At 39.8% G+C, this 27,088-nt stretch overlaps 2 protein-coding genes and 1 long non-coding RNA gene across 5 annotated transcripts in view; 2 read left to right on the top strand and 1 right to left on the bottom strand.

Moving 5' to 3' along the window:
* The window catches only part of LOC126213500 (putative sodium-dependent multivitamin transporter), a 616,831-nt gene that overhangs the window by 11,015 nt on the left and 578,728 nt on the right, over positions 1-27,088 (top strand). The window lies entirely within an intron of this gene.
* LOC126213506 (uncharacterized) overlaps positions 1-27,088 on the bottom strand; it is a 394,607-nt gene that overhangs the window by 214,714 nt on the left and 152,805 nt on the right. The gene's annotated exons all lie outside the window — the stretch shown is intronic.
* LOC126213498 (putative sodium-dependent multivitamin transporter) overlaps positions 1-27,088 on the top strand; it is a 1,462,669-nt gene that overhangs the window by 1,419,479 nt on the left and 16,102 nt on the right. Inside the window, exon 11 of the mRNA XM_049941335.1 lies at positions 24,235-24,430. Within this exon, the coding sequence (XP_049797292.1) occupies positions 24,235-24,430 (196 nt within the window). The remainder of the gene's footprint in view (positions 1-24,234; positions 24,431-27,088) is intronic.

The raw sequence follows: 27,088 nt of genomic DNA, 5'->3' as shown, positions 1-27,088 counted from the left end.
ATTCAGGGTTTCGTCGGTGAAATAATACTTCTTTGTGTAATGTGTAATATTTTTCAAGATGTGGGTCTGTTCCTGCACGTAATTTATTCTTTTTGTGGATCCACCTGGGATCATTGTCCTGCAATATGGCTAGCTTCCTGCACATGTTTTTGTAGTAAGGTGCAAATGTACCGTCAAACATGAGTAAAATTTTGAAATCTGATGTTTGTTCTGTCACATCTGAAAATTCTTGTAGGCCTTGTGGCAAACGAGATAGAGCATCGGCTATAATGTTGGATTCTCCTTTTATATATATAATATCAAAATCATATTCTTGTAGTGATGCACACCAGCGTACAAGATGTGAATGTAATAACTTGCATGATAGCAGGAAAGAAAGAGCTTGATGATCAGTATAAAGCTTAGTACGTTTTCCCCATAGAAAGTAGCGAAACTTGCGAAATGCCCATACTATGGCAAGTGTTTCGCGCTCGGTCACTGAATATGACTTTTCGCATTCAGTGAGCGTGCGGCTAGCAAAACTTATAGGTTTGATGACTGTTCATTTTCTACATGAATTTGGAATAAAAATGCTCCGAGCCCATAGGAACTTGCATCTATTACTAGGCAAAAGTCTGACGTCATGTCAGGATGACATAACAACGGTGCATTAACTAAAGCATTCTTAATCGCTTCAAAATCTGTCTGACAGAACTCTGTCCATTTCCAAATATTATTTCTTTTGAGTAAAGATAGAAGATGTGGACTGTTAAAAAGGTGGTAGGGTACAAATTTCCTAAAGAATGAAGATAGACCAAGAAAGGCTTTGAGTTGTTTACGATTCTGTGGGGATGGAAAATTCTTTATTACATCAATTTTTCTTGAGTCTGGATAGATGCCTTCAGTTGATGTGATGTGACCAAGGAATTTGATGTCTCCCCTCCCTAATTTCGTCTTTGATAAATTGATAGTGACACCTGCATCAGAAAATTTAGTCAGAAGTTGCTTCAAAAGATTAACAAGTTCTTCCCAAGTAGTGGTGGCAATGACAATGTTGTCAACATAAACTGTGATTTGCGATAACAATCGTGGTCCAAGAACAGCATCTAAGGCTTCAATAAATACTCCAGCGCTCACTCGTAGACCAAAGGGTAGAACACAAAATTGATAACTACGTCCCTCACATAGAAATGCAGTGTATTTACGACTGTTTTTATGGAGGTTCACCTGCCAAAACGATGAGCGGAGGTCGATATTGGTTAAATACTGTACATTATGAAATTTTAAAAGTTGTTCTTCCAAATTTATAGGTCGTGTGTTGATTGGGATTATAACTTTGTCAATTTCTCGTGCGTCCAGCACTAACCTTACACTACCATCCTCTTTATTAACTGCTAGGATCGGACTGCAATATGGTGAATGTGACCTTTCAATGATACCCCAAGCTTGCATTTTTTCAATCTCTTTCGAAACTGCGGGTTTCTTTGACCAAGGAATATTATAATATGTTCTACAGTATGTTTTGTGTGGTTTAGCATCCATCTCATAAGTATAGCCTCTAATAATTCGAGGTTTCTCCACAAATACCTCAGCAAATTGCTGCAAAACTTCAAGTAATTCAAGTTGTTGTTCCTTTGTCAGATATTCAGATTTTGTGCATTTTCCATATAAATCATTAGGTATAATTCCTTAGCTACAGCTTCATTAAAAGTTTAATCACATATGTTTGTTGCTGGTGGATACACAAAATGTAACTGTTCAAACTTACCTTGTTTACTGTTTAAGTTTGTACCCGGTGTTAACTCTATTGTCAGTTGTTGTTGGTTTACGGTTAAATGACATTTCCCTTTTCCTAAATCTATGATTGCTTGATATTCATTCAAAAAGTCAATTCCTAATATGCAATGCATAACTAATTTGTCTACTACCAGAAAATTGTAATTGAGTGGTATATTTGAAAATGTGAAGTTAATTAGCGCTTGAAATTTCACATTCTTCGATTTGTTACCGGTGGCACTTATAATGTGACAATTGTGTACTGGCAGTATTGTATGTTCATTATTTGTTTGAGTTCATTATATAAGGACATTGGACATTGAAATGACACTTGCTGCTGCTCCTGTATCTAACATTACTTCCACTTCATAACTACCAATCGTAACTCGTGTTATAGCCTGAATAATCTTCTTTGTTTTACTGGTACTATTAAAATCTACATCCTGATATAATTCTTTTTCTATTTTCTTACTGTCATCATATCAGAGAAAACAAATCGTCGGTTCCGTTGCGCTCTGCTTCCTATCGACCGTAACTCGAGCGCTTAGCTCGGTCGTCGTTCGTTTTCTGGTAAATTCGGTTGTTGCTGCGGGTTGGGTTCATTGCCCAACTCAATAATATTTACATTTCTGTCGCGCGTCACCCAAGTATCAGCTGTTTGGTTGTTGACATTAACTCGCGTCGCATTGGGAGTTCCGTTAGGTAGGAATTGAGGGTTGCTGTATTGCATGTGTCGTGGCGGTGGTCCATTGTGATTTCCCCATACATTATTTCGTCCATGACTGTAACTGGTATTGTCATTACTGTTATTCCTGCAATACATGTTTGAATGTTGTTGTACGTTGTTTCTCTGAAAATATTCTGGATGGTACCTGTTATCCTCTCTTCTTTGATCTCTATGATTTCGGTTCCTTCTTCTGTTGTTGTTATTTTGAATATAACTGCTATTGTTGTGATTGTAATTACTGTTCGGTTAACCATTATAGTAATAATTACTGTTTCCTTGCCAATGCTGCGAGTTGTTTCTCCTAATATTGAATGGATTTGTCCAAGTGTAGTGCGTATTGTTTCTTTGAGTGTTTTGTTGTGGTGTTGGAGGCAAATTCCAATAGCCTCTGTCATTTCTGTTGTGCGTACGCGAATTGCTTGGATGGATCGGATACAATTGATTGAAATTCCTGATCTCATCTCTGTAAACAACATCTATCTCATCAACATAACTGAAAAAATTCTTTATGTTGTCCTCGGACACTCCTACTAATTTATCACGATAAGGAAATGGTAAGTGGCTTTTAAGTGTTCTAATTACGTCTGGTAAATCTGCTGGTTTTGTCCAATATAATGTTTTGTCTAGGTAGCGTTCAAAGTATTGACGTAAAGTCTCTTTCTTCGGGTTGTAAATTTATGGATTGTACACTTCTCGTTTTAAACTTTGCTGTTCTGTGATCGACCAGAATTCCTCAAGAAATGCTTGTTCTAACTGTTCAAATGTTAAACATCGTCTTTTCATCGCTGCTCCCCACTTAGCTGCTCTTCCACGTAACAAATTTGTAACATATCGAATTTTATCGGCTTCTAACCAATGTCTCGGGAAAATACCATCAAAAGAGCGGATGAAAACAATCGGATGCACTTTGTCTTTCTCATCACATGAAAATGTCTGAAAGTATCCATGTCGTACTAATGTTTCATCAGCTATTCCCGATGGTATTATGGGTCCTGCATTTTGTGTCAAACTGTGCATAGTATGTGGTAATGTCTGATAGCAATTTTGATCTTGTGGTAGCATTGAAAATGGTTCATTGGGATTTGTATCACTCATTGGTAATTCTATTTTCGACTGTGTGCTGGGTCTAGCATTATTCGGATTCTCATTTGTGTTTTGGTTGCCTGTTATGGGTTTTGGTATCACTGACAAACTTGGTATTACATTTTCTTTAAGTTTACGTACCTCTTTTTGAATATTATCTGTTTCTCCCTTTACTTGTTCCTTTGTCTTATCTAAAATGATCTGTGTCATTGTCTCAAACTTCTCATCTAAATAATCATCACATAATTTGCATTCATGTACAAGTTTCTCTGCTAGAGTTGTGTCATTCTTCAAAGATGCTACATCTGCTCTGTCTTCAAGTTTTTCTAACTTTTCCTGTAAGGATTTCTGCTCCAATGTTACATCATTTAATCTGTCTGAAAGGTCTGTAATCGTCAGGTCTAAGTGTTCTTGGTTTGTTTTTACGGAATTGTGTGACTATCGTAATTCGTCAACTTGGGTACTGGTTTTCTGTTGTTCAAAAACTACTGTTAACAATTTCTCATTACATCGTTGTAAGTCAGTTTTTGTCTCGTCACTGAATTCCACAAATACCTTTTCTTGTCTCGTAACCTTGTCTGATAAGTCAGTAAATTTCCTTTCAAGACTACTGGTGATTTCTGTCAAGTCGGCAATTTGTCTCGATTGTTTTTCAAAATTTTGTTTTATGTCCCGCGTCAGTTCATCAAATTTAGTGTCAAATTTCCCAATGTCACGTTTTAAATTGTCATTTTTCTCTTCTAAAGCGTCAAATCTTTTGTCAAATTTTCTGTTTTGGTCAGCAAGTAACTTCAGAATCTGGTTGAGCATGTCAGAGTCCTGTGTCTTAGTTTCATCATTTTTTCGTGTCTGATTGCTGTCTGGTTCTGAAGTTGACGTTGTCAATGTCGCGTTTTGTCGCGTAGTACTCACTCTCCATTCGCCTGTATATCTGTTTAAATATAGGGGTTGTTGTCTTAATCGATCCGGTAAAATTATGTCTTGAACATCCTCACAATTAAGTTCCATATTCATTTGACTGTCGGACATGTTTTGCAATGTGTCACTTTCACTAAGCTCGTCCACGGAAACAATTTCTACGCGTCTAGCGTCCATCTTGCGGTTTTCGTAATTTATTGCAAATAAAATTTTCCAATGGCAAAAAAAAAAAAAAAATTAAAATGTGATATGTTGAAATCTGAAATTTCGCTTATGGAAATGGATATTTCGATATGATTTTTAATTAGAAATTGAATTATTATTAAACTGGTACTGAAATTTCCCTGCCACAAATAAATGATTGTGAATATGCTCTTCACTTATCATTTGCAATAATAGTAAATCAATTTTAACTACAATTTGAAAAAATAATTGCGAAATAAATGGATCGGAATAAAGGAAGTACAGGTGGCTGCTTGAAACTGGAAAAAATGTAAATTTCTGTACTCACCAATTTTTTTTTTCCCTTCAGTCTTATGTTGCAAATGTAGCGTCAAATATACAGCTTTCAATCCCAAATTTTTCTTTCGCATCCGTGCAAATTATTATTATTTTTTTTACCAAATTAATTTCCTCAGCATGACAATGAAAATTAACACGAATTAATAACAGGGAAAACAATATTGTTGTAAATTTCATGCACGTAACATTAAAATTGAAATGAATTAGACTTAGTCCAAATTCATTTTCTGATGCTATAAAGTGGTTAAAATGAGATGAAATGTCCAAAATTTATAATAATTGCACCGGTATCAAATCCGGAGATTGTAAGTCCTGTCACCAGGACGCCAATTGTAGTGTTTCCTGTTTCTCAGGGTTCTGCCGTGAAAAATATAAAATAGAAAATCTGATTGGGTTTTGAATTTTGGTGGTTTCAGTTACGGATAAGGCGGACTTCGTATTATTGATTGAGATCATGCTGTAATTTGACCGTGCATGGCAGACTGGGTCGGCAACACTACCAAAAAGCGACTGTACGGAAATAGCATCAGAAACTAATTGAAATTTACCCTATAATATTGTTAGATACGCAGTATTAATTACAATATAGTCTTCATGGCTGTCGTCCTAATTTCTCTTGTAGGACGACCCGTCTTTCACTTTTCTCCGTCTGTTGGGTCTTTCACTTTTCTCCGTCTGTTGAAAACTTCTTCAAGTTGTCACTGTCATGATCAATTTACAAATTTGGTGATAACCACCTCGAATCACTATTGAAACAACCTCGCTTTGTAATATAATTTTAATTTCCACCCAAAAGCACATTCAACACATCGCCGAAAAATACACGTGTTTCGTATGAAGACAAGAGAGAGAGTGTCATCAATTAGTTGTTGAAAACAAAAACCTACGCAAAAAGTAAAAAGACGAACAAAATTATTTATAAAAATCGGTCACTGGCGCAGCGCTCTTCTGCGTGCGCGATCGTAAATTATATCTTTGTATTGGCGGAGGCGCGGTAGTCAAAGTACCATTACAAGTACTAGAAGTGGCTAAAGAATGTCTTGGAACAGTAGTGTGTAAAAGTAGGATGAAGCAAACAGCTTGGTGGAATGACACAGTCAAGGCAGCCTGTAAAAGGAAAAAGAAGGCGTATCAGAAATGGCTACATACTAGAACTCAAGTAGACAGAGAAAGTTATGTTGAAGAAAGAAACAAAGCCAAACAGATAATTGCAGCATCCAAGAAGAAATATTGGGAAGACTTTGAAAACAGGTTGGAGACTATGGGTCAAGCTGCTGGAAAACCATTCTGGAATGTAATTAGCAGTCTTCGAAAGGGAGGTAAGAAGGAAATGACAAGTATTTTGGACAGGTCAGGAAAACTGCTGGTGAATCCTGTGGATACCTTGGGCAGATGGAGGGAATATTTTGAAGAGTTGCTCAATGTAGGTGAAAATGCAATCAGTAATGTTTCAGATTTCGTGGTAGAATGGGATAGGAATGATGATGGAAATAGGATCACATTTTAGGAAGTGGAGAAAATGGTCAATAGATTGCAGTGCAATAAAGCAGCTGGGGTGGATGAAATTAAGTCAGTGGCTACACAGGATAACTGAAATGGCCTGGGAGTCGGGACAGGTTCCATCAGACTGGACAAAAGCAGTAATCACACCAATCTTCAAACATAGAAACAGAAAAGGTTGTAACAACTACAGAGGTATCTCTTTAATCAGCGTTGTGGGTAAAATCTTCTCAGGTATTGTTGAAAGGAAAGTGCGAGTATTAGTTGAGGACCAATTGGATGAAAATCAGTGTGGGTTTAGGCCTCTTAGAGGTTGTCAGGACCAGATCTTTAGCTTACGGCAAATAATGGAGAAGTGTTATGAGTGGAACAGGGAATTGTATCTGTGCTTTATAGATCTAGAAAAGGCATATGACTGTGTTCCTAGGAGGAAATTTTTGTCTGTTCTATGAGATTATGGAATAGGAGGCAAACTTTTGCAAGCAATTAAAGGTCTTTACATGGATAATCAGGCAGCAGTTAGAGTTGACGGTAAATTGAGTTCATGGTTCAGAGTAGTTTCAGGGGTAAGACAAGGCTGCAACCTGTCTCCACTGTTGTTCATATTATTTATGGATCATATGTTGAAAACAATAGACTGGCTGCATGAGATTAAGATATGTGAACACAAAATAAGCAGTCTCGCATATGCGGATGACTTAGTTGTGATGGCAGATTCGATTGAAAGTTTGCAAAGTAATATTTCAGAGCTAGATCAGAAATGTAAGGACTATGGTATGAAGATTTGCATCTCCAAAATGAAAGTAATGGCAGTGGGAAAGAAATATAAATGGATTGAGTGCCAAATAGGAGGAATAGAGTTAGAACAGGTGGTCGGTTTCAAGTACTTAGGATGCATATTCTCACAGGATGGCAACATAGTGAAAGAACTGGAAGCGAGGTGTAGCAAAGCTAATGCAGTGAGCGCTCAGCTACGATCTTCTCTGTTCTGCAAGAAGGAAGTCAGTACCAAGAGTAAGTTATCTGTGCACCATTCAATCTTCCGACCAACTTTGTTGTATGGAAGCGAAAGCTCGGTGGATTCAGGTTACCTTATCAATAAGGTTGAGGTTACGGATAGGAAAGTAGCTAGGATGATTGCAGGTACTAGTAGATGGGAACAATGGCAGGAGGGTGTCCACAATGAGGAAATCAAAGAAAAACTCGGAATTAACTCTATAGATGTAGCAGTCAGGGCGAACAGGCTTAGATGGTGGGGTCGTCTTACACGCATGGGAGAAGCAAGGTTACCCAAGAGACTCATGGATTCAGCAGTAGAGGGTAGGAGGAGTCGGGGCAGACCAAGGAGAAGGTACCTGGATTTGGTTAAGAATGATTTTGAAGTAATAGGTTTAACATCAGAAGTGGCACCAATGTTAGCACTGAATAGGGGCTCATGGAGGAATTTTATAAGGGGGGCTATGCTCCAGACTGAATGCTGAAAGGTATAATCAGTCTTAAATGATGATGATGATTAATTAATCCAATATATTTTCTGTTCCATGTACTATGTATTAAGAGTATGATTGCAAGAGTTGAAGAAGATTAAGCAGTTCACTCATGATGTCTTAGTCATGAACGCTTGATACACTGATGTGATCTATTCGGCCTGTTGTAGGGGCCCAACTGTACCACGCTGCACGATGTCGTGGTTGCACAGCTGGATCTTGCCACGGACGTCGGGAGGGAAGTTGCAGTCCGTGCAGCCTATTGGGCACAGTTTGAGTCGAGTCATGACATCCTGCGGTTGCACAAAAATCATTATTCAACATCGTGGCATTGCTGACAGAGTTCCTCTGAGCCATAGTCTATAGGTAGCGGTCATCCACTGCAGTAGTAGCCCTTGGATGGCCTGATTGAAGCATGTCATCAACAGTTTCTGTCTCTCTGTATCTCCTCCATGTCCGAACAACATCGCTTTGGTTCACACTGAGACGCCTGGACACTTCCTTTGTTGAGAGCCTTCCTGGCACAAAGTTACAATGCAGACATGATCAAACTGCAGTATTAACTGTCTAGGCATGGTTGAACTATAGACAACATGAGCCATGTACCTCCTTCGTGGTGGAATCACTGGAACTGATTGGCTGTCAGTCCCCTCCATCTAATAGGTGCTGCTCATGCATGGTTGTTTACATCTTTGGGCACTTTTAGTGGAGCTCTGAACAGTCAAAGGGACTGTGTCTGTGATACAATATTACAATATCCAGAGACAATATCTGTCTTCAGGAGTTCTGGGAACCGGGGTGATGCAAAGCTTTTTTTGATGTGTGTATATGATTTAATATACAGTTTGGAAGTTAGGAGATGAGGTACTGGCAGAAGTAAAACTTTGAGGACGGGGCGTGAGTCGTGCTTGGGTAGCCCAGTTGGTAGAGCTTGGTAGAGCACTTGCCCACGAAAGGCAAAGATCCTGAGTTCGAGTCTCAGTCCGGCATACAGTTTTAATCTGCCAGGAAGTTTCATATCAGCGCACACTCCGCTGCAGAGTGAAAATCTCATTCTGGAAACATATATTACCTGCCATATCATCCTATTAGAAATATCTTTAAAAACAGTAGTTTTGAGTGCATTTTTGAATGGATATTTTAAATATGTATTTTCATAATGTATTTTGAAAGATATTTTGATTTTTACAGATTTACTTGTATGTTCCTCTCGTGCTGTCATATCTATGTCATCATTTACTGCTGTACTTTAAACACACTTTAAACACAAGTTTAAGTACTATAGTAGAGCCACATTAATCTTTAGGCCTGTCAGCCAACTTTAAACATAAATCACCATACTGGAAGGAGAATATGTACTTCATGTGATTTCAGTGTAAGTTTCCTGTATTGCCTCAATTTTTATCTTTTACAGTGTATATTCTGATGATGCTCTTGTTAATCTGAAGAGTGAAACCACTCAATACAACAAAAAAGTGTGATTTGTAGCTGTTTTCAAAAATTTAATTTGGATAATGCATAATTAGAAAATCTGCCCAAATGGAAAGTCAATATGAGGCCTCTGCAGGTGCTGATAACGCTTCTCAGATGATTATGCAGCTTCTCTGTCTCCTTCACAGTGATCACTTAATGTCCTAATCTGTTCATGCCTTTTTTATATTGTACCAGACCTGGTAACAACACAAAACATAAAAAACAGTAATGCACTCTTATGGCCATTCTACCCGTTGCAGGTGTGTGTGTGTGTGTGTGTGTGTGCGCATGTATGCATGCTCTGTTACATTAACATCTGATCAGTCTTCAGAGTGCTTCACTTTCTTGGCCAGGCAGTGTATATAATTATTGCTCTTGACTCCAGTAAAACTTACAGCAATATCATAAACTTTCTTTCCAATCTTTCACAGTAAATAGGTATCTAAGTATCTAATTAAATTAGATGCTTTATTTCAGTAACAAATTTGGTTCTCGTTACATAATTTATAAGGTAATTTGAGATAATTTTGTGATAGAGCAAGGAGTACTGGTAGTCTTGCGTGAAGTTTGAAAAGTACTGGAGAGGCACTGGCAATAGTCAGACTGTGAGGACGGGGTGCCAACTGTACCGGAGTAGTTCAGCCAGGAAGAGCATTCCACTGAATGGTGACATTTCAGGTTTGAATCCTGGTCCGAACCAAGTTTTAGTCTGCTAGGAAGTTCCAAATTACAATGCAGTTGTGGTAACTGAACTGAGAGGTATTTGACATGATATCAGGCAGATGTCGGTCCATCCTGTGTTTACCCGAGTCAGCGCTGTCACGGTCTCCTGTGCCGGATGTAATGCAGCTACCCTCGGAATGACACGAGCACTTCATTTGCAGCTGATGCCGTTGTATGTGGTGGACACAATGAGCGGCATGCCGGGCTTGCCGGGCCTCTTCGTCGCTGGCATCTTCAGTGGTTCCCTGAGCACCGTCTCGTCGGCCGTCAACTCGCTGGCTGCCGTCACATTGGAGGATTACTTTAAGGTGAGGCCTACTGCAGCTGCGGTGAGAGGAATATGTGGGCTATGGGTGGATGGGTGTCATATGTCCCTGTATTAAAAACAGTTGATGTGTGTGTGTGTGTGTGTGTGTGTGTGTGTGTGTGTGTGTGTGTGTGTGTGTGTGTTTTTGTTTTTAAATGCATCAACTGGATGGGCCTACTTTCTTATTTGTTTTGAATTGTAGATCATTTTTGTTGTCTGGAGCCTGGTTTGCACAGGAGAAGGTACAGGAGAATGAGCATCTGCCAAGAAATGTTCTGTCTTTTGTAAATGGTACGTAAGTGCACAGCCTTTGATTACATTTGGTTCACAGTTACTTACACTCACACTTGTTCCACTGGTTGAATTGGAGTGAGTGATGGAGTGGTCTGGAAATAAAAAACACAAGTAATATTGGTGATACAGCACTATATGTATCATATATGCTTCTGGGAGCCAAGTGATCCACACAACAAATGCGAAACAAAAAGAAATATGATAAGTAGATAGTTGCCAAAGCTCTTACAGGTCCAGCTGGGGATGTGAGAATGATGATAAATCCATTACATGCTTCTATCAGGTGAGAACGGAGCCAATAAGTACAAGCTTTCTTGTTTCTTCTTGTTAAAAAGGAAAAGCATAACATAATTCTGCAAAAGTAAACAAGTATGAATGTGTGTCTATTGTGCTGACTAAACTAAAAATATACAAAATATTTTATCATTCTCTCTGCTTAAGAGCATGGTAGCTGTAATTAAATTGATGATGCCTGTCATTTTAGAGGTTTTTAATGTTAGACCTGAATAAATAAAAATCTTTTTCATTGATTATGCAATCTCTCTTCTAACTCATTTGACACGTTTACATACATTTGATGCTTCATTAATCATACTTTCACATTATAATCATTATGAGTAGTAGCGCGCATGATAATGGGATGTTCGTGCTAGAACACTTGTCTCATTAAATTTAATTTCGTGATTCCCATCTTGAAAAACATGCTCAGCTACGGCCGATTTTTTGATGTGTCCTAAGCGACAGTTTCTTTTATGTTCAGCTAAGCGTGTATTTACACTTCTTTTCATTGTTCCAATATATACTTGTCCGCAACTGCATGGAATTTTGTATACCCCAGGTGTTGCTAAGGGATGTCGGGCGTCTTTTGCAGTTCTTAAATATTCCTTAATCTTCTTGGTGGGTCTGAAGATTGTTTCGATCCCATACTTGGCCAGAACTTTCCCGACATGGTCCGTAACCTTATTAATAAATGGTAGGAAAACTTTTCCAGTAGGTGACCGTTGTTGCTCTGGACATAGCAGATTTTGTTGGCTCTGGCCACCAAGGTTTTAATGACACCTCTTTTTTGCCTAGGATGAAGGCTAGATTCCTTGTGGAGGTATCAATCCGTGTGAGTGTTCTTTCTATATACCTTGTGGCCCAGCGTCCCATCCACCCGTTTAATTACCGACACATCCAGGAAATTGAGTTGACCATTACTCTTTTTCTCCATCGTAAACTGTATCTTCGGATTAATGCTGTTCAAGTGCACCAAGAAGACACCCAACTCTTCTTCGCCATGAGTCCACACTACAAATGTGTCATCAACATAGCGGTACCATTTAGCAGGCTTTTTACTGGCAGTCTGCAGCACTGGCTGTTCGAAGATCTCCATAAATAAATTGGCAACAGCTGGGTTGAGAGGGCTTCCCATAGCCACCCTGTCGATCTGTTCGTAAAACTAGTTATACTAGAAATAAGTTGTCGTCAGGCAGTATTTAAGTAAAGCCACTATGTCAGTCGTAAAAATATCTGCTATATATGAAATAGCTTCGTTTACAGGCACAATGGTAAACACTACATCGAAGCTCACAAGAATATCACTTGGGCTGATGTTAATCTCCCTCAGTTTTTCAATAAAATGCGCCGAGTTGTTAATGTAACTGTCCGTTCTGCCGATGTGTGGTTGCAGCAAGCAGGTGAGATATCTGGCCACCTCTTGTGTCGGAGATCCTATGGCACTCACAATTGGTCTCAACGGGACCTGTGGTTTATGCACCTTTGGGAGTCCAAAAAGTCTTTGTGGATAAGCTTCGTTTTGCAGAGTTGTTTTTTATCATCCAAAGAAAGAGAAGATTGTTTCACCAGTTGATTGGTATTTCTCAATATTTTGGTTGTAGGATCCTCCTGAAGCTTTTTGTACATAGTGGGATCCAAAAGGTCACTAATCTTCTTGTCATAATCTTCGGTGTTCAGCAAAACCGTAGCATTTCCTTTATCAGCTGCAAGTACAATAATGCTCTTACGCGCATTGATCTCCCTCAGTGCCCTCCTTTCGGATTGAGACAAATTGCTGGTAGATGGTTTCGCTTGGCGTAATATTCTGGCTGTTTCAGTCCCGATTTCATCTGCGGAGTGCGATGGTAACAAACGGATTCTTGCCTCCACATTCTCTATAATGTCCTCCGTAGGAACCTTTAGTGGCGTGACTGGAAAGTTGCCTCCTTTCAACAGAACTGAATGTTCCTCTTTTGTTAATTCTCTCCCAGACATGTTAATCACAGTTCGAGAGTTGCCAGCGACTGATGTTTCACCTCTGCCTTTCTGTAGGCCATCGAATTTCCTCTTTTGCCTATTAGTTGCCATTTCTGCACTGAGGTCCATGGTGCTGAACCATAGACAGTCCACCTTATTCCAGTCATAACACTGCATTATATTACTGATGTATAAATGGAGATGTAAGAGCTTACCGCTAGTTTCCGCTAGTTCTCGCCGCGTATGGTGAATTCGTTCAGATATCGCTAAGACTGCCATCCGTGCTTCTTCACAGAGCAGGCGAGCCACCGACCTCCACACTCTGTTAACTGCCACAGACATTAAACACCTTGTCACCGACTTTAGATTCCACCACCCTTCGACCACTGTCCGTAGATGCTAATGACGGTAGTACGCCAAAATCCAACGAGCTGTGCAGTTTCCACAGTGCTCGTAGCCACTTGTTCTCACATCAGATACCTACAGTGCACCAGGCTGCACTGAATCTGGCAATAGGCAGTGGCCTCACAATTTTGGCCTATCGGTGTAAACACGGATTACTGTCACGATACCGTGAGCAGACTGCCGAAAGACCACCGCCGGAACATTGCGGAGACAGGTATCGGTTCCCGTGTTAGTGCAGGGGCTCTGCGTATGTGGTCGCTACCCAGCTGTGTGATTGCCGTTCGTGACGAAACGGTGACGCAGTTTTGCGGTGTTCGGCAGCCACTGTACGTGCGGTACCGGGGCCACCCGCTGGGGGAGTCGCCGTCGCCGCTTGTGGGGAAGTTGCTGGCACTGGTGTTCGGACTGCTGTTTCTGGGACTGGCTTTCATGGCGCAGTTCCTCGGTGGCATGCTGCAGGCCAGCCTCACGATATTCGGCGCCGTCGGCGGACCCGTGCTCGGCTTCTTCTCGCTCGGCATGTTCCTGCCCCACGCCAACGAGCCGGTACGTACTCCTCGTCCTGCTGCCTCGCCAGAGACTCTGCTAGAGAGGTCTGGTGTGTAGAACTGGGATGCCGAGGTATACCGGTAGTGAACTCTCTTATCTATTGTTATTGGCACTGTGATGAAATAACTGAAGTAAAGCAGATGAGACATAGCAAGCCTGACAAACTCCCACAGTGATCTGTTTGTACCATTACCCCTCAGTGTTCTCAGAAGTAAATACAAGAGATGACATGAGACCTGTTTTTCTGTCAGTGTTGAAATAAATGATTTTGTTTTATGCACAAGGCATCTACAGATGCGGAAGAGATTTTAGGGTTCAAATTTTGTTGTGTGTACTATATTAAAAGATCTGTAACAGGCAGGTTACTTCTTTTCTCCACATTTCATTCAATCTTTACTGATAATTTACATCTATATTTCTACCATACACATCACTGTGAAGTGCGTAACATATGGTATGTCCCACTGTACCGGTTATTATGATTTCTTCCCATTGCATTCACGTACGGAGTGCAGGAAGAATGATTTTTGAATGCCTCTGTTCATGCAGTAATTATTCTAATCTTACCCTCACAATCCCTATCTGAATTGTCGCATCCTGTACAACACAATGCACCTTGCCTTTATGCTACACGGAAACTTACTTCCAAAACATGTCAGACTGTAACTGGTGCTGCTCGCCAAGGGTCAGCGGGTCCAAAACATCCAAAGATATTGCTTGCTGTAAGTATCAATCACATCGTAAATATAAGCAACTTTGTGCATATTTCATTTATAATTAATTTTTAATTTTTGTAGTTCAGTATCCAATATTAATGCCAACAGTAGTAGTAATTGTGGTGATGGTGAGGAGGAGGAGGAGGGGGAGAATGTTTCTAGTTACATGAATGCACAAAATATGCATGACAGTTTTAAAATTACATTATTTGTGTGAAAATAATTTTCCTTATATAAATTTTTGTTAGTTTGTGTGTGAATGTTACACTAATTTTTTAATGTTGTAATCCAAGAAAATTGTGGAAGATATCTTGTTGCACCGTAACGTAAATTAGGAGTCCATCACATACTTCACTGATACTATTGAGCTGTTCCATTACATACTGAACATCACCAACAAACTGGTTACATACAGCTCTCCCCAAACACGTTATGTCTAAGCTGCTTAATGACTGCAACCTTCATTACTTGAACCTGCTTGCTGTGTTTGAGCCTCGGTCTCCCTCTGCAATTTCTGTCCGCCACACTTCCCGTCCGTTACCAAACTGATGATTCTTTGATGCCTCCAGATGTGTACCACTCATCTGATCTTTTTTTGTTCAGGTGTGCCACAATTATTTTCTCTCCAATTTGATTTGGTACCTCTTCCGTAATTATCCAAACTACCCACATGTCTCTTAGCATTCTTCTGTAGCACCCATTTTGAAAACGTTCTATTTTCTTTTTGTCTGTAGTGTTTATTGATTTTGTCTAACTTCCATATAATGATACATTCCAAACAAATTCTTCCAGAAAAAACTTACTTAAATATGTGTTAGAAATTAAGGTATTTCTCTTTTTCAGAAAAGTTTCCCTTTCCCTCCTTCATCCTCTCTGCCCTCATTGTCACAATCAGTGGCTCCTTTTCATTCTGGTGTCCAGGCGAGCTACCCCTCCTTCTAACATTCCCCAATCTATCCATCTCTGTTCCCTGAGAAAGGAACTAATAGTGCCATAGTGCCAACTGCAATGATTAGCCCTTTTGCTTTAGATTGGTCTATAAAATAATTGTCAATTAGGATGAGCAGTACTCTGATATATCCTTAAGTGTGAATAAATGAAAGATAAAAGGTATTATAAAAGGAGGGAACCTGATAGCACTCAGTTAAAAAATGGATGATAGCTTGTGTAGGCTTTCATATCACCTGTCCGAAGATAATACTAAGAATGATTATAAAATGAAGTCTCGAAACCAGTTGTAGCAAAAGTTCTGAAAAACCAGGACTTGGGAGGGTCCTGAGAATATGCAACACATGTGTGAAGGGAAGGAAGGAAGAAAGAAAGGAAGGAAAAATTAGTATTTAATCCAGTCGACATTGAGATCAATAGAGATGGAGCAGAAGCTCAGGATGTTCAAGGATGTGGAAAAAAATTGGCTATGCCCTTCCAAAGGCATCATCCTGGAGTTTGGCTGGATTCATTTTGAGAAATCATGGAAAACCTAAACATGGATGACCAGACACAAATTTGAACTGTGGCCCTCCCAGGTAGGAGTCCAGCGTGCTAACCAATGCACCAGCTCGCTTTGTATCAGTAAAGGAATTGACACATGAGACACCAGTTTTAGCAATGCAAGACTGCTATTCCAGTGTTAAGGTCAACTTACTGACGTGACGGCAGCCATCCGTGAAACTGAGACAGACATTGCGAGAATTGTAACAGCTCAGTATATGTCATATAACAGTTTTAGCTTACCGAACTTGCACATAAACATCTGCACCTTCTGCTGCTTGATAGTTGAATGTGGTGCACTGTTATTAAATGATATCCCAACACTGTGGAACAATGTGTTCGTTTCTCTTCACATTTATTAACACACAGCTCAGTTGATGGTCAGCTTTGTGAACTATAGAATGTCCATATCTTTGCCGACATCATTAAGTGGCAGCAATCAGAAAAAAGTTCGCCAACACAAATGACACATTTTTGCACTGTTCCATTGTTGTTCCACAGTTGTGGGGCTATACCAATTCCTTCGTTTTTGCTTCAGCTAGATTGGTGATTGACATATGTCCAAGTGATTAGCAGTAACATAAAATAAACAGCGAGTTAGGAAACAAAAAAAATTCATGGGCCACGCACGAAAGTGACACAGATGGAGAGCTAGCAGCAATACCCCCTAATGAAGCTGTTCCCTACGAGTTAATTAGTAATCAAATAATTGGTTGGTTGGGGTCCGATGCAGCTGTATACCGTGGGTCATTACCGAGAAGTAACACCTATCCGTGGCAACAGAGCGACGTAATGAAAGTTTATTTCATTATAGTTTAGTTAAGCAATGCTTTAGCAAGGGTATGCAAGTTTATTTTACGGTTGTGTAATCAAACTAAGATTAAACAATGATTTTGCTCACACATCTTAATCTCGGTATCATAAAGACCACTACTCTTTACAAGTGTACAAAGTATACCGTATGCCGGCTTGTGTTACGAAAAATGGTGAACCCACTGGATGGTTAAGTTCGTTTCCCGTTGCTTCACTTTTAAGGGTAGTAATCAGTGACATTTTTCCTCGTTACTTTTCTTAACAATCGACACGAATTTCCCAAATACTTTGGTATCAGAAATAGCAGTATTAGTCTTGCCCAGATTGCATAAATATCTACAGATGCCCACGAGGCTTTCTCATCCTTCAGTTCTTTCTGCTCACCGTCAACTGAAAGAGCGACGTGAACTTTTCTCAGATCCCTGCAGACCCTTTTGACTGTTTTTCATCCCCTCTTCCCACTGAACGCCTACTGCTATGTAACGGTGTTGCAGGGAGCCATAACGGGCCTGGCCACGGGGCTCGCCTTCTCCATGTGGGTCGGCTTCGGCGTTCCCCGGCCGGACGCAGTAAGGCTGCCCACCAGGATGGACGGCTGTGACTTCAACGTTACGGCCACACCGCCGCCGCCCACCCAGTACCCCAGGTCGGCCGCAGCATCTCCTCTCACATTTCCGCAGCGTCATAAATTAACACTGTACTTTTGGGTGCTCAGCAGAGTTGTCATTTCCATTATTCCACACGATACTTCGGTGACTGACCCAGTCATCTTCTTCAGTTGATGTGAGATGTATTGTTAAGTGTACCTGCTGCCTGGACTCTCACAAAATTCAATTTTTTTCCCTTTTTTCACACATTATATCACCTTTGCTATCACCTGCATGACAGTAAAATATTTAGTTTATATCCTTGAAGGCACACATTCTTTTGATCCCTTTGGGGGAATGTTTGGGTCGTAAGTTGTTAGTTCCACACCTCACGGGTTCCATGCTACAGAGGAAAAACTTTGCTTATTGATATGTAATTTTTAATAGCACATAGAACCTGTTTTGGGGTCTAGATTCTTCTTCATAAATCTCATTTCTTAGTAACAGTATTGTGAAAAGGATAGTTGCTACTCACCATATAGCAGATATACTGAGTTGCAGACAGGCACCAGATAATGAGTGTTTGGCCAACAAGACCTCATTGGGCGCGCGTCCCCCCCCCCCCCCCCCTAACAGACTTGCAAATGGGGCTCACTCATACATGACAGCAGTCTCTGTCTGATGAGGCCATAAACCAAGTCAGGTCTCAGTAGCCAGAGACTGCAATTATCTTTTTCATAATGTTGTTACGTTCCACACTGGATTTACTTTTTTTTTTTTTAAAGAAAGTCATACGAGGGCTGTTCAGAAAGTAAGGTCCAATCAGTTGCAAAAAAGGAAACCACAGTGAAACCCTGATGAAGTTTTGCACAGATCTGTAGGACAGTGTCTGTAATACACCTGTCGATCGCGCGTCACGTCGCTCCTCACAGTTCTGAGTGCACAGTGAGAATGTAAAGATGCCCCAATTTGGAAGGAAAGGGGGGGGGGGGGGGTGCACAGAGATTCCCAAGGATTCCACCTAATGACTTATTTTGTACTAATTGGTCTATTTTGTTGAGTAATGGAGGGAAGTTCCCAGATTATAGTTCCTTACGTGGGTGCTGAAAGACATGTTCCCATGTTCTCATAGAATATGACTTTGTTTTTGACTTGGAGATATCTTTTCGTAAAGAATGATGTTAAAATTTGTATTACACCACTATTTATAGCTGAGTTTGACTCCTAGCTCCTGCTGCACTGCTTCACATGTTTGTTTTACTGAGATGACACGATTTTTTCTGAAATACACATTCTCTTGGTGTTCCAGATATTTTACTAGCTGGTATGTAGTGGGTCTTCTAAAGCCACCGTGCCCTGCTGTATGATTAAAATATGTTTGAATAACTGCTGCAATAAAAAGTCACACGTCTGTCTGTGGACACGATATGTAGAGTTGACTAAAAGAAATTGCAGGGCTCAGGTGCTAGAAATATTTCATTAACATAGTGAACAATAAATAGTTAAGAATAACACTAATCATAAGTACATTGTTGTACTTGTTGTTCTTGCTTGCTGTCTGGAAAAAAAATGGGGTATGATTTTACCAAAAGGGTGTCTGGATCTTGACAATGTTTCAGAACAATATATCCTTCTCCTTCTTGGTCTCAGTATACTAGCACAATTCATTCATGCAATAAAATAGTCAACAATGTATTTCTGTCTTGTTCTCAGAATTATCTAATCAGGTATAAAATAAAATTCTTAAAAAAAAAAAAAAGAAATAAATAAAATAATAAATTTCAGTTTTTCAGATTTGTTCACACATAAACAATGTGTTTCACATGGGTGCAATGGAGAGAAGTTGCAGTTTTGCCTCCACATGTCTGATCATCAACACAGTTACAAAACGGGTTCCTTTCTCCACAGCTCACTGCCAACTACCTCCAGCTAGAGAAACATAAACCAAAGATATAAGATGGATTGTACAGTATCACTCATATCGGTATTTGTTCACAAATGGAATGTGTATAATACTTTAATCAAATAGTAATTTAAGTTTTGTTAAGCTTGAATAATCAATTAGTGTCAGATGCAATAAATTTAAAATGGGGTTTTAACAGTTTTAAATATTGATAAGACCAAAATTCTCTGCTGATAATTGATAAGTGGGAACATAATTTTTCACATTTGGTTATCAGTATTTCATCCTGGAAACTCAAAATACAAAGGCATAGGATTTCAGAAATAAAGGAATATAGTTAAATGTGACATAAGAAACATGGGTCCCCAAACATCAAAATAAATCAATAAATTAAAACTAAGGAAATACACTTTGCTATTGTTACAAAATATTATAATAACAAAAGATATATTACTTTATACATTACTTCCAACTGAATCACTATCCGATGTACTCCAGAACTACACAGGTGTAGGCTCATTGTACTGTGCCATTATTACGAACTATGGGCATTGCAGCAAAGCCTTCCTCATGTAGTGTCATATCATGAGAGCACTGCTGCAGAATTATATCATCTACAAGAAGTGTATTGAAATAGAGGTTAGTTGGATTGGTACACTGAGTGGGCTTTGTAATCAACTCCTGAGATACAGGGGGGGGGGGGGGGGGGGAGGTTACATACAAATAATTACTCAATATCTACTGAAATTAGTACGCCTGTATGGAAAATGGCATCCACAGTCCTTCACTCACGTCAACAAAGATAAGCAATGTGGCTTGCAATGTTAGAGATGATGTGCTTCTCAGAAGGTCAAGTGTATGTAGCATATCTTACATCGGGCAGACTAGTAGAACAATTGAGAACAGGTTCACTGGCACACCCAACTAAAACAGCTTGGCAAATCAGTTGTTGCTGAGCACTGCCTCTGATATAATCTCAAGATGAAATGCTCTAAGGCCAGTGTCCTCGTGTAAACGCAAAGTTTCTGGGACGCTGTAATTAAGGATTCTAGCAATACGAAGAAGTCCAAAAAGTTTAGTAAACTGGGATGGAGATAGCAGTTTAAATAAGGCTGGGCACCTTTCCCACCAGGGGTGGTAAACACTGAAGGCATTTGCATTTCACGGAATATCAGTGCGGTCTCTGAAAAACAAAAGAGGATCACAGTGTGTAACTGGCACTAGGAATCAGTCTCAGCTACGAATAACTGTGCGACGTAGACAGTGTTTCGGTCCAGTTGTAGGCCAGGCAGCAAGTATGCATAGTGACCCAGCTAGCAGCTCCCAAAGGTGACGACTGTGTCTGTTGTTGAAATATCATACAGGAACGTGTATTTCACAACTCAGCTGATCACCTGGAAGCACAGTGTCAAGAGCTTCAATGTCCACGGTGGTGTCGGCCTGCAGTAGTAGTGGGGCAGTGAGGAGGTTGTGGACAGTGGGTGCCAAAAGTCACCCGAGCAGGCATGGAGCAGCTACTGCCACATCTCGTACACTTTCTACCTTCCATAGCATATAGGACTTATATTCATAAATCTTTTTAATAAAATATCGAGTAACAATTCAGCGATAACTTCAGCCTGGGATAATGTTAGCCACAGATAATGCAGTGTCGACACCACAGCCTGCCTTCCTATGTTCTCACCTGGAACTAAAAGAGAAAATTAGTGAAGATCAGCTTTGCACTACCTGTCTTAGTTAAGGCTGTAGATCACGAGTGTGTAAAAAGAGCACCGATGCTATTACACTGAACGATATAAGGATTGGTTCCAGTGTTTATCACCACATGTCCCCATTGCACACCTGGACATGCACAAAATGTGAACATATATTTCGTTATTTATTATTATTATTTTTTATTGCTGTTGTTGTGGCCTTCAGTCCAGAGACTGGTTTGATGCAGCTCTCCATGCTACTCTAGCCTGTGCAAGACTCTCCATCTCTGAGTAACTACTGCAACGTACATCCTACTGAATCTGCTTACTCTGTTCATGTCTTGGTCTCCCTCTATGATTTTTACAGCCCCCTTCCCTCCAACCCCCACTTCCCTCCAGTACAGAATTGATCACCTGGTATCTCAGAATGTCTCCTATCAACCGATTCCTTCCTCTAGTGTGGTTGTGCCCCCCAACTGTATTTAGTACCTCCTCATTAGTTACACAATCTAGGCATTAAATTTTCAACATTCTTCCATGGGACCCCATTTCAGAGGCTTCTAGTCTCTTCATGTGTGAACTCTATCTTCCGAACATGGCTACATACACTGATAAAAATAGCTTCAGAAATGACTTCCTAAAGATTAAATTGATACTGAATTTTAACATAATTTCTCTTCTTCAGAAACGCCTTACTTGCCATTGCCAGTCTAAATTTTATGTCCTCTCTACTCCAGTCATCCTAAGTTATTTTGATGCCCAAATAACAAAACTCGTCTACTGTTTCAAGTGTGTCATTTCCTAATTTAATCCCCATAGCATAACTTGGTTTAATTAAACTATATCCAATTATCCTTGTTTTGCTTTAGTTGATGTTTATCTTATATCCTCCTCTCAAGACACTGTCCATAATTTTCAACTGCACTTCCAAGGCCTTTGCTGCCTCTGAGGGAATTACACTGTCATTGACAGACCTCAGAAGTTTTATTTCTTCTCCTTGAACTTTAATGCCTACTCCAAATATTTCTTAGGTTTCCTTTTCTTCTTGCTCAATGTACTCATTGAATAACATTAGTGATAGGCCTACAACCCTGCCTCACTCACTCAATGACTGCTTTCCTCTGTTCCCTCAACTGTTATAACTTCCACATGGTGTAAATAGCCTCTTGCTCCCTGTATTTTACCCCTACTACCTTCAGGATTTAAAAGAGAGCATTCCAGTCAAGGCTGTCAAAAGCTTTCTTAAAGTCTACAAATACTGTAAATGTAGGGTTGTCTTTTCTTAATTTATCTTCTAAGATAAGTTGTAGGATCACTATTGCCTCATATTTTGCTGCATTTCTCCAGAATCTATACAAACTTTCCACCAGGTCAGCTTCTACCAGTTCTTCCATTCTTCTGTAAAGAATTTGTTTTAGTATTTTACAACCATGACTTACTAAACTGATAGTCTGGTAATATTCACACACGTCAGCAACTGCTTTCATTCTAATCAATACTAACTTCTTGATTATTCTTAACATTTCTGCATATATGAGTACTTCAAGACATTTTTACTGTTCCTAATAATTTATTGAAAAGCTATTGAAACACTGTGTACCTTCCACTTACAAGCAACTATTAATGAAATACAATGTCTCATAAAACGAGATTAACATAAAATCAGTAAAGAATATGCAGAAAACATTCTAATGTGGCTCATAATAGTGGAATGAAGCATCACCTGAGAATAAAAGGATGGAAGTATGAAAAAATGCACAGTGTATGGGGTAGTTTAGTAAACGGAAAGAGTAGCGTTCAATTAAAATTCCGTATTGGCAGTAGAAATGTTGGAACACGTGAGGCTATACTGACCCTATGACTTATCTTAGAGAATAGATTAAGGAAAGGCAAGCCTGTGTTTGACAAAGTTGATTGGAATACTCTCTTTCAAATTCTGAAGGTGGCAGGAGTAAAATACAGGGAGAGAAAGGCTATTTACAATTTGTACAGAAACCAGATTGCAGTTATAAGACTTAAGGGGCATGAAAGGGAAGCAGTGGTTGGGAAGGGACTGTGACAGGGTTGTAGCCTATCCCCAATGTTATTCAATCTGTATACTGAGCAAGCAGTAAAGGAAGCAAAAGAAAAATTTGGAGTAGGTATTAAAATCCATGGAGGAGAAATAAAAACTTTGAGGTTTGCTGATGACATTGTAATTCTGTCAGAGACAACAAAGGACCTGGAAGAGCAGCTGAAGGGAATGGACAGTGTCTTGAAAGGATGATATAAGATGAACATCAACAAAAGCAAAATGAGGATAATGGAATGTAGTCGAATTAAATTGGGTGATGCTGAGGGAATTATATTAAGAAATGTGATGCTTAAAGTAGTAAATGAGTTTTGCTATCTGGGGAGCAAAATAACTCACAATGGTCAAATTAGAGAGGATATAAAATGTAGACTGGCAATGGCAAGAAAAGCGTATCTGAAGAAGAGAAATTCGTTAACATCGAGTATAGATTTAAGTGTCAGGAAGTCGTTTCTGAAAGTATTTGTATGGAGTGTAGAAATGTATGGAAGTGAAATGTGGATGATAAGTAGTTTAGAGAAGAAGAGAATAAAAGTTTTCAAAATGTGGTGCTACAGAAGAATGCTCAAGATTAAATGGGTAGATCACATAACTAATGAGGAGGTATTGAACAGAAATGGGGAGGAGAGGAGTTTGTGGCACAACTTGACTAGAAGAAGGGATCGGTTGGTAGGACATGTTCTGAGGCAACAAGGGATCACCAATTTAGTATTGGAGGGCAGCATGGAGGGTAAAAATCATAGCGGGAGACTAAGAGATGAATACACTAAACAGATTCAGAAGGATGCAGGTTGGAGTAGGTACTGGGAGATGAAGAAGATTGCACAGGATAGAGTAGCACAGAGAGTTGCATCAAACCAGCCTCTGGACTGAAGACCACAACAACAACATTGGCAGTTATATCGTGATGTCACACGCACCCCACACCTGGGATCCACACGTTACATGTATGTACAATACATATTATCCCCCACATTGCAGCGAGTACTTCTACCTGTACCGCGTGTCGTACCTGTGGGTCGTCGTGCTGGGATTCCTGCTGACACTCGTCGTGGGCGCCGTCGCATCGTGGGTGGCGGGCGTCGCCTGCGAGGGGGACCGCAGCATGCCGCCGCCAGACCCCGACCTCTTCGTGCCGCCAGTCCGGAGGGCGCTGCTCGTGAGGAGAGGGCGCAGGGTGAGTGGCAGTGGTAACAGTGGCAGCACTGTCTCCAGCTGAGCGATGTCCTGACAAGTGACTAGGCAGTCAATTTCAGATATAATCTGTTTGGAGACACATTTACTGTTGAATTAAAAGCTGTTTTAGTGGTGGAGTTAATTATGAAGTGTTTCTGAAATAAACCTCTTTCACTTGTATATGAACTATTATGGGAACACATAAACTTTTGTGATTTCAAATCACATCTTCAGGTGTACAAGATAGGAAATGTACAATGAATATTATGATAAACAGATAGCTATCCTAATAACCTATGCTGACGACAACCAATATGAGCTACTCACACATCAGTGACATGTTTAAACCCAGATACAAAAAGGAGTGGGAGTCGACATCTCTTAGTAATGTACTGTTACCCACAACAAGTGGGATGTCGTAATTCAAATTGACAGGTTGAAAAACTGAAATGTTAAAAGTGCATCTAGCTACAGTGAAAAGAGCAAAATAACAAAAGAAGAAAAGGTAAAAGCCCCAGCTAGCTACATTGAATGCCCGTGGTTATGAATCCTCACTTCATACTGGGAAGCTGCAGACAGCAGTGCTTCAGCCTGCTCAGTGTGCCAGTGTGTTCATGTGTATCATGGAGGGCACTAGCATCACCGTGCACATAGCAGGGAAAGCTACAAACATTTTTATTCAATCAAAATATCTTGGGAATATTTGAGGCCTCTGTTACACAGCATAATCGTATAAATTATAAAATATGTTGGCAAAAAAATTGTAAAACCAAATAGACGAGATGTAGGAACATGTAACAACAAGCCCAGGATCAATAACCATGCAAATATGACACTATATCTTTGAAAGGTAATCAAAGTTAGACAGTATATTGTAACGTCTTAACTCCAGCTGATTGTTAAGGATGTGTTTGGGGTATAGCTTTAGACTCCACATAATTTCAATCTCTTCCTTTAAAGATCTAGTCCTTCACTTCTCTGTGTAAGACCTTTAAATTATTGACTACACCTGTTATGGAGTGGCCAGAATCACGTAAGTGGCTACTTAAAGTAGACCTCAAATTTCTCAGACTATCGTTTTCTCGAAACATAATAGCAGACCCTCTGCCAGTCTGCCACACATACCTGGCAGGACAATTGTCACAACTGATGCGATATATACCAGCAGTGTCGTACTTTTCACAGGCCACATACTCTTTATTTACATGTGTTTGACCAAGATTCTGTGGGATAAAGAACACTAGCTTTATCTCTTTTGGCCTTAACTTTATTATTAAACTTTATTTATTTAATTTTATTATTAAATTATAAAGTGTCTTTCTCGACTGCAGAATCTATTTAGTCTAGTGGCCTAAATGGCTCTCAAGAGACTAATGTTGGCACTTAGTTTTAAAAAAAGTCACATGAGCCATTCTGCTGTGACCCCACTGGGGCCGATGTGACAACTCAGCTTGTATGATGTAGCTACACAACATGCTCTGTGACTAAATGGACGCTGAGAGTCAGACGAATGGCTCCACTATATATGCCGATCATTGGTCAATGGTCGTCTCGCTCACCAGAGAGATTGAGCTTACCGGAAATGCCGTGTGTCGTGTTGGATCGCATATAGCGGTGTTGGGGTGACCAAAAAGCTCAATATTCCTGCAAACAAGGCAACTAAAGGTAAAAGGAGAACTACCAAGAAACTGATAATAAAATGGGGAGAAAGTAAAAGCCTGACATATTATATTTAGACATGGCAGAATGTAGTGAGGTATAGTTCCTCCACTTACTGTGATGTCACCCATTACATATACAGGGTATTACAGAAAATTGTTACATCCTCAAAAGCAGCAGAATCGTCAGTGGCGGAACCAACAGCTAAAACAACATATTCAGCGGTAACTATTGCCCGTCCTACACGCAATAGAAAACAAACTCAGCGTTTTTTATGGTGAGTAACACGAGAGATGAGGATTCAAAGTTGCGTGAAGCATCTCTCTCGTGTGATCAATATGAGTTTTCCACACCCCAAGCAATACTATCAACTAATGTACTGGAAAAAGCCACTCCTAGCAAACATCACGCAAATGCAGAGGTGAGAAAAAATCAAACTTTATCTTTATTCCACCAAAATATATGTAGCCTCAAGAATAAAATAGACCAGTTGCTAATAAATTTAAAAGACGAGTGTGAAAGTGAGCCTGATATACTGTGTTTCTCAGAACATCACGTTAAGAATGGGATCCACATGATACAGATTGAGAACTTTAGTTTAGCTACTCATTACTGTAGATCTGTTATGGAAAAAGGTGGTGTTGCAATATTTATAAAAAATAATATAGTGTATAAATCCCTAGATTTAAGCAAATACTGTGATGAACAACATTTTGAGGTGTGTGGCATTGAGTTAACAGTAGATAGTGCAACTGTTATTGTTCTGGCTGTTTACAGGGCACCTGCTGGAAATCTAAAGGTATTTCTAAGACAAACTGAATCACTTCTGGCCCACCTATGTAGGAAAACTAAATCTATCATTGTTATGGGTGACTTCAATGTGGACCTTTTAACAGAAAATAGAAACAAGACAGATTTTGAACATTTAATGTACTGTTACAATTTAGTACCAGTGGTGGACACTCCAACTAGAGTAACTGCCAGCTCTAGCACTTTAATA

The sequence above is a fragment of the Schistocerca nitens genome, chromosome 11 (genome assembly GCF_023898315.1).
Source record: "Schistocerca nitens isolate TAMUIC-IGC-003100 chromosome 11, iqSchNite1.1, whole genome shotgun sequence".
In the NCBI taxonomy this organism is placed as follows: Eukaryota; Metazoa; Arthropoda; class Insecta; order Orthoptera; family Acrididae; genus Schistocerca; species Schistocerca nitens.
The sequence above is the reverse complement of the archived record's forward strand: the minus strand, read 5'-3'. Positions and strand labels throughout refer to the sequence as shown.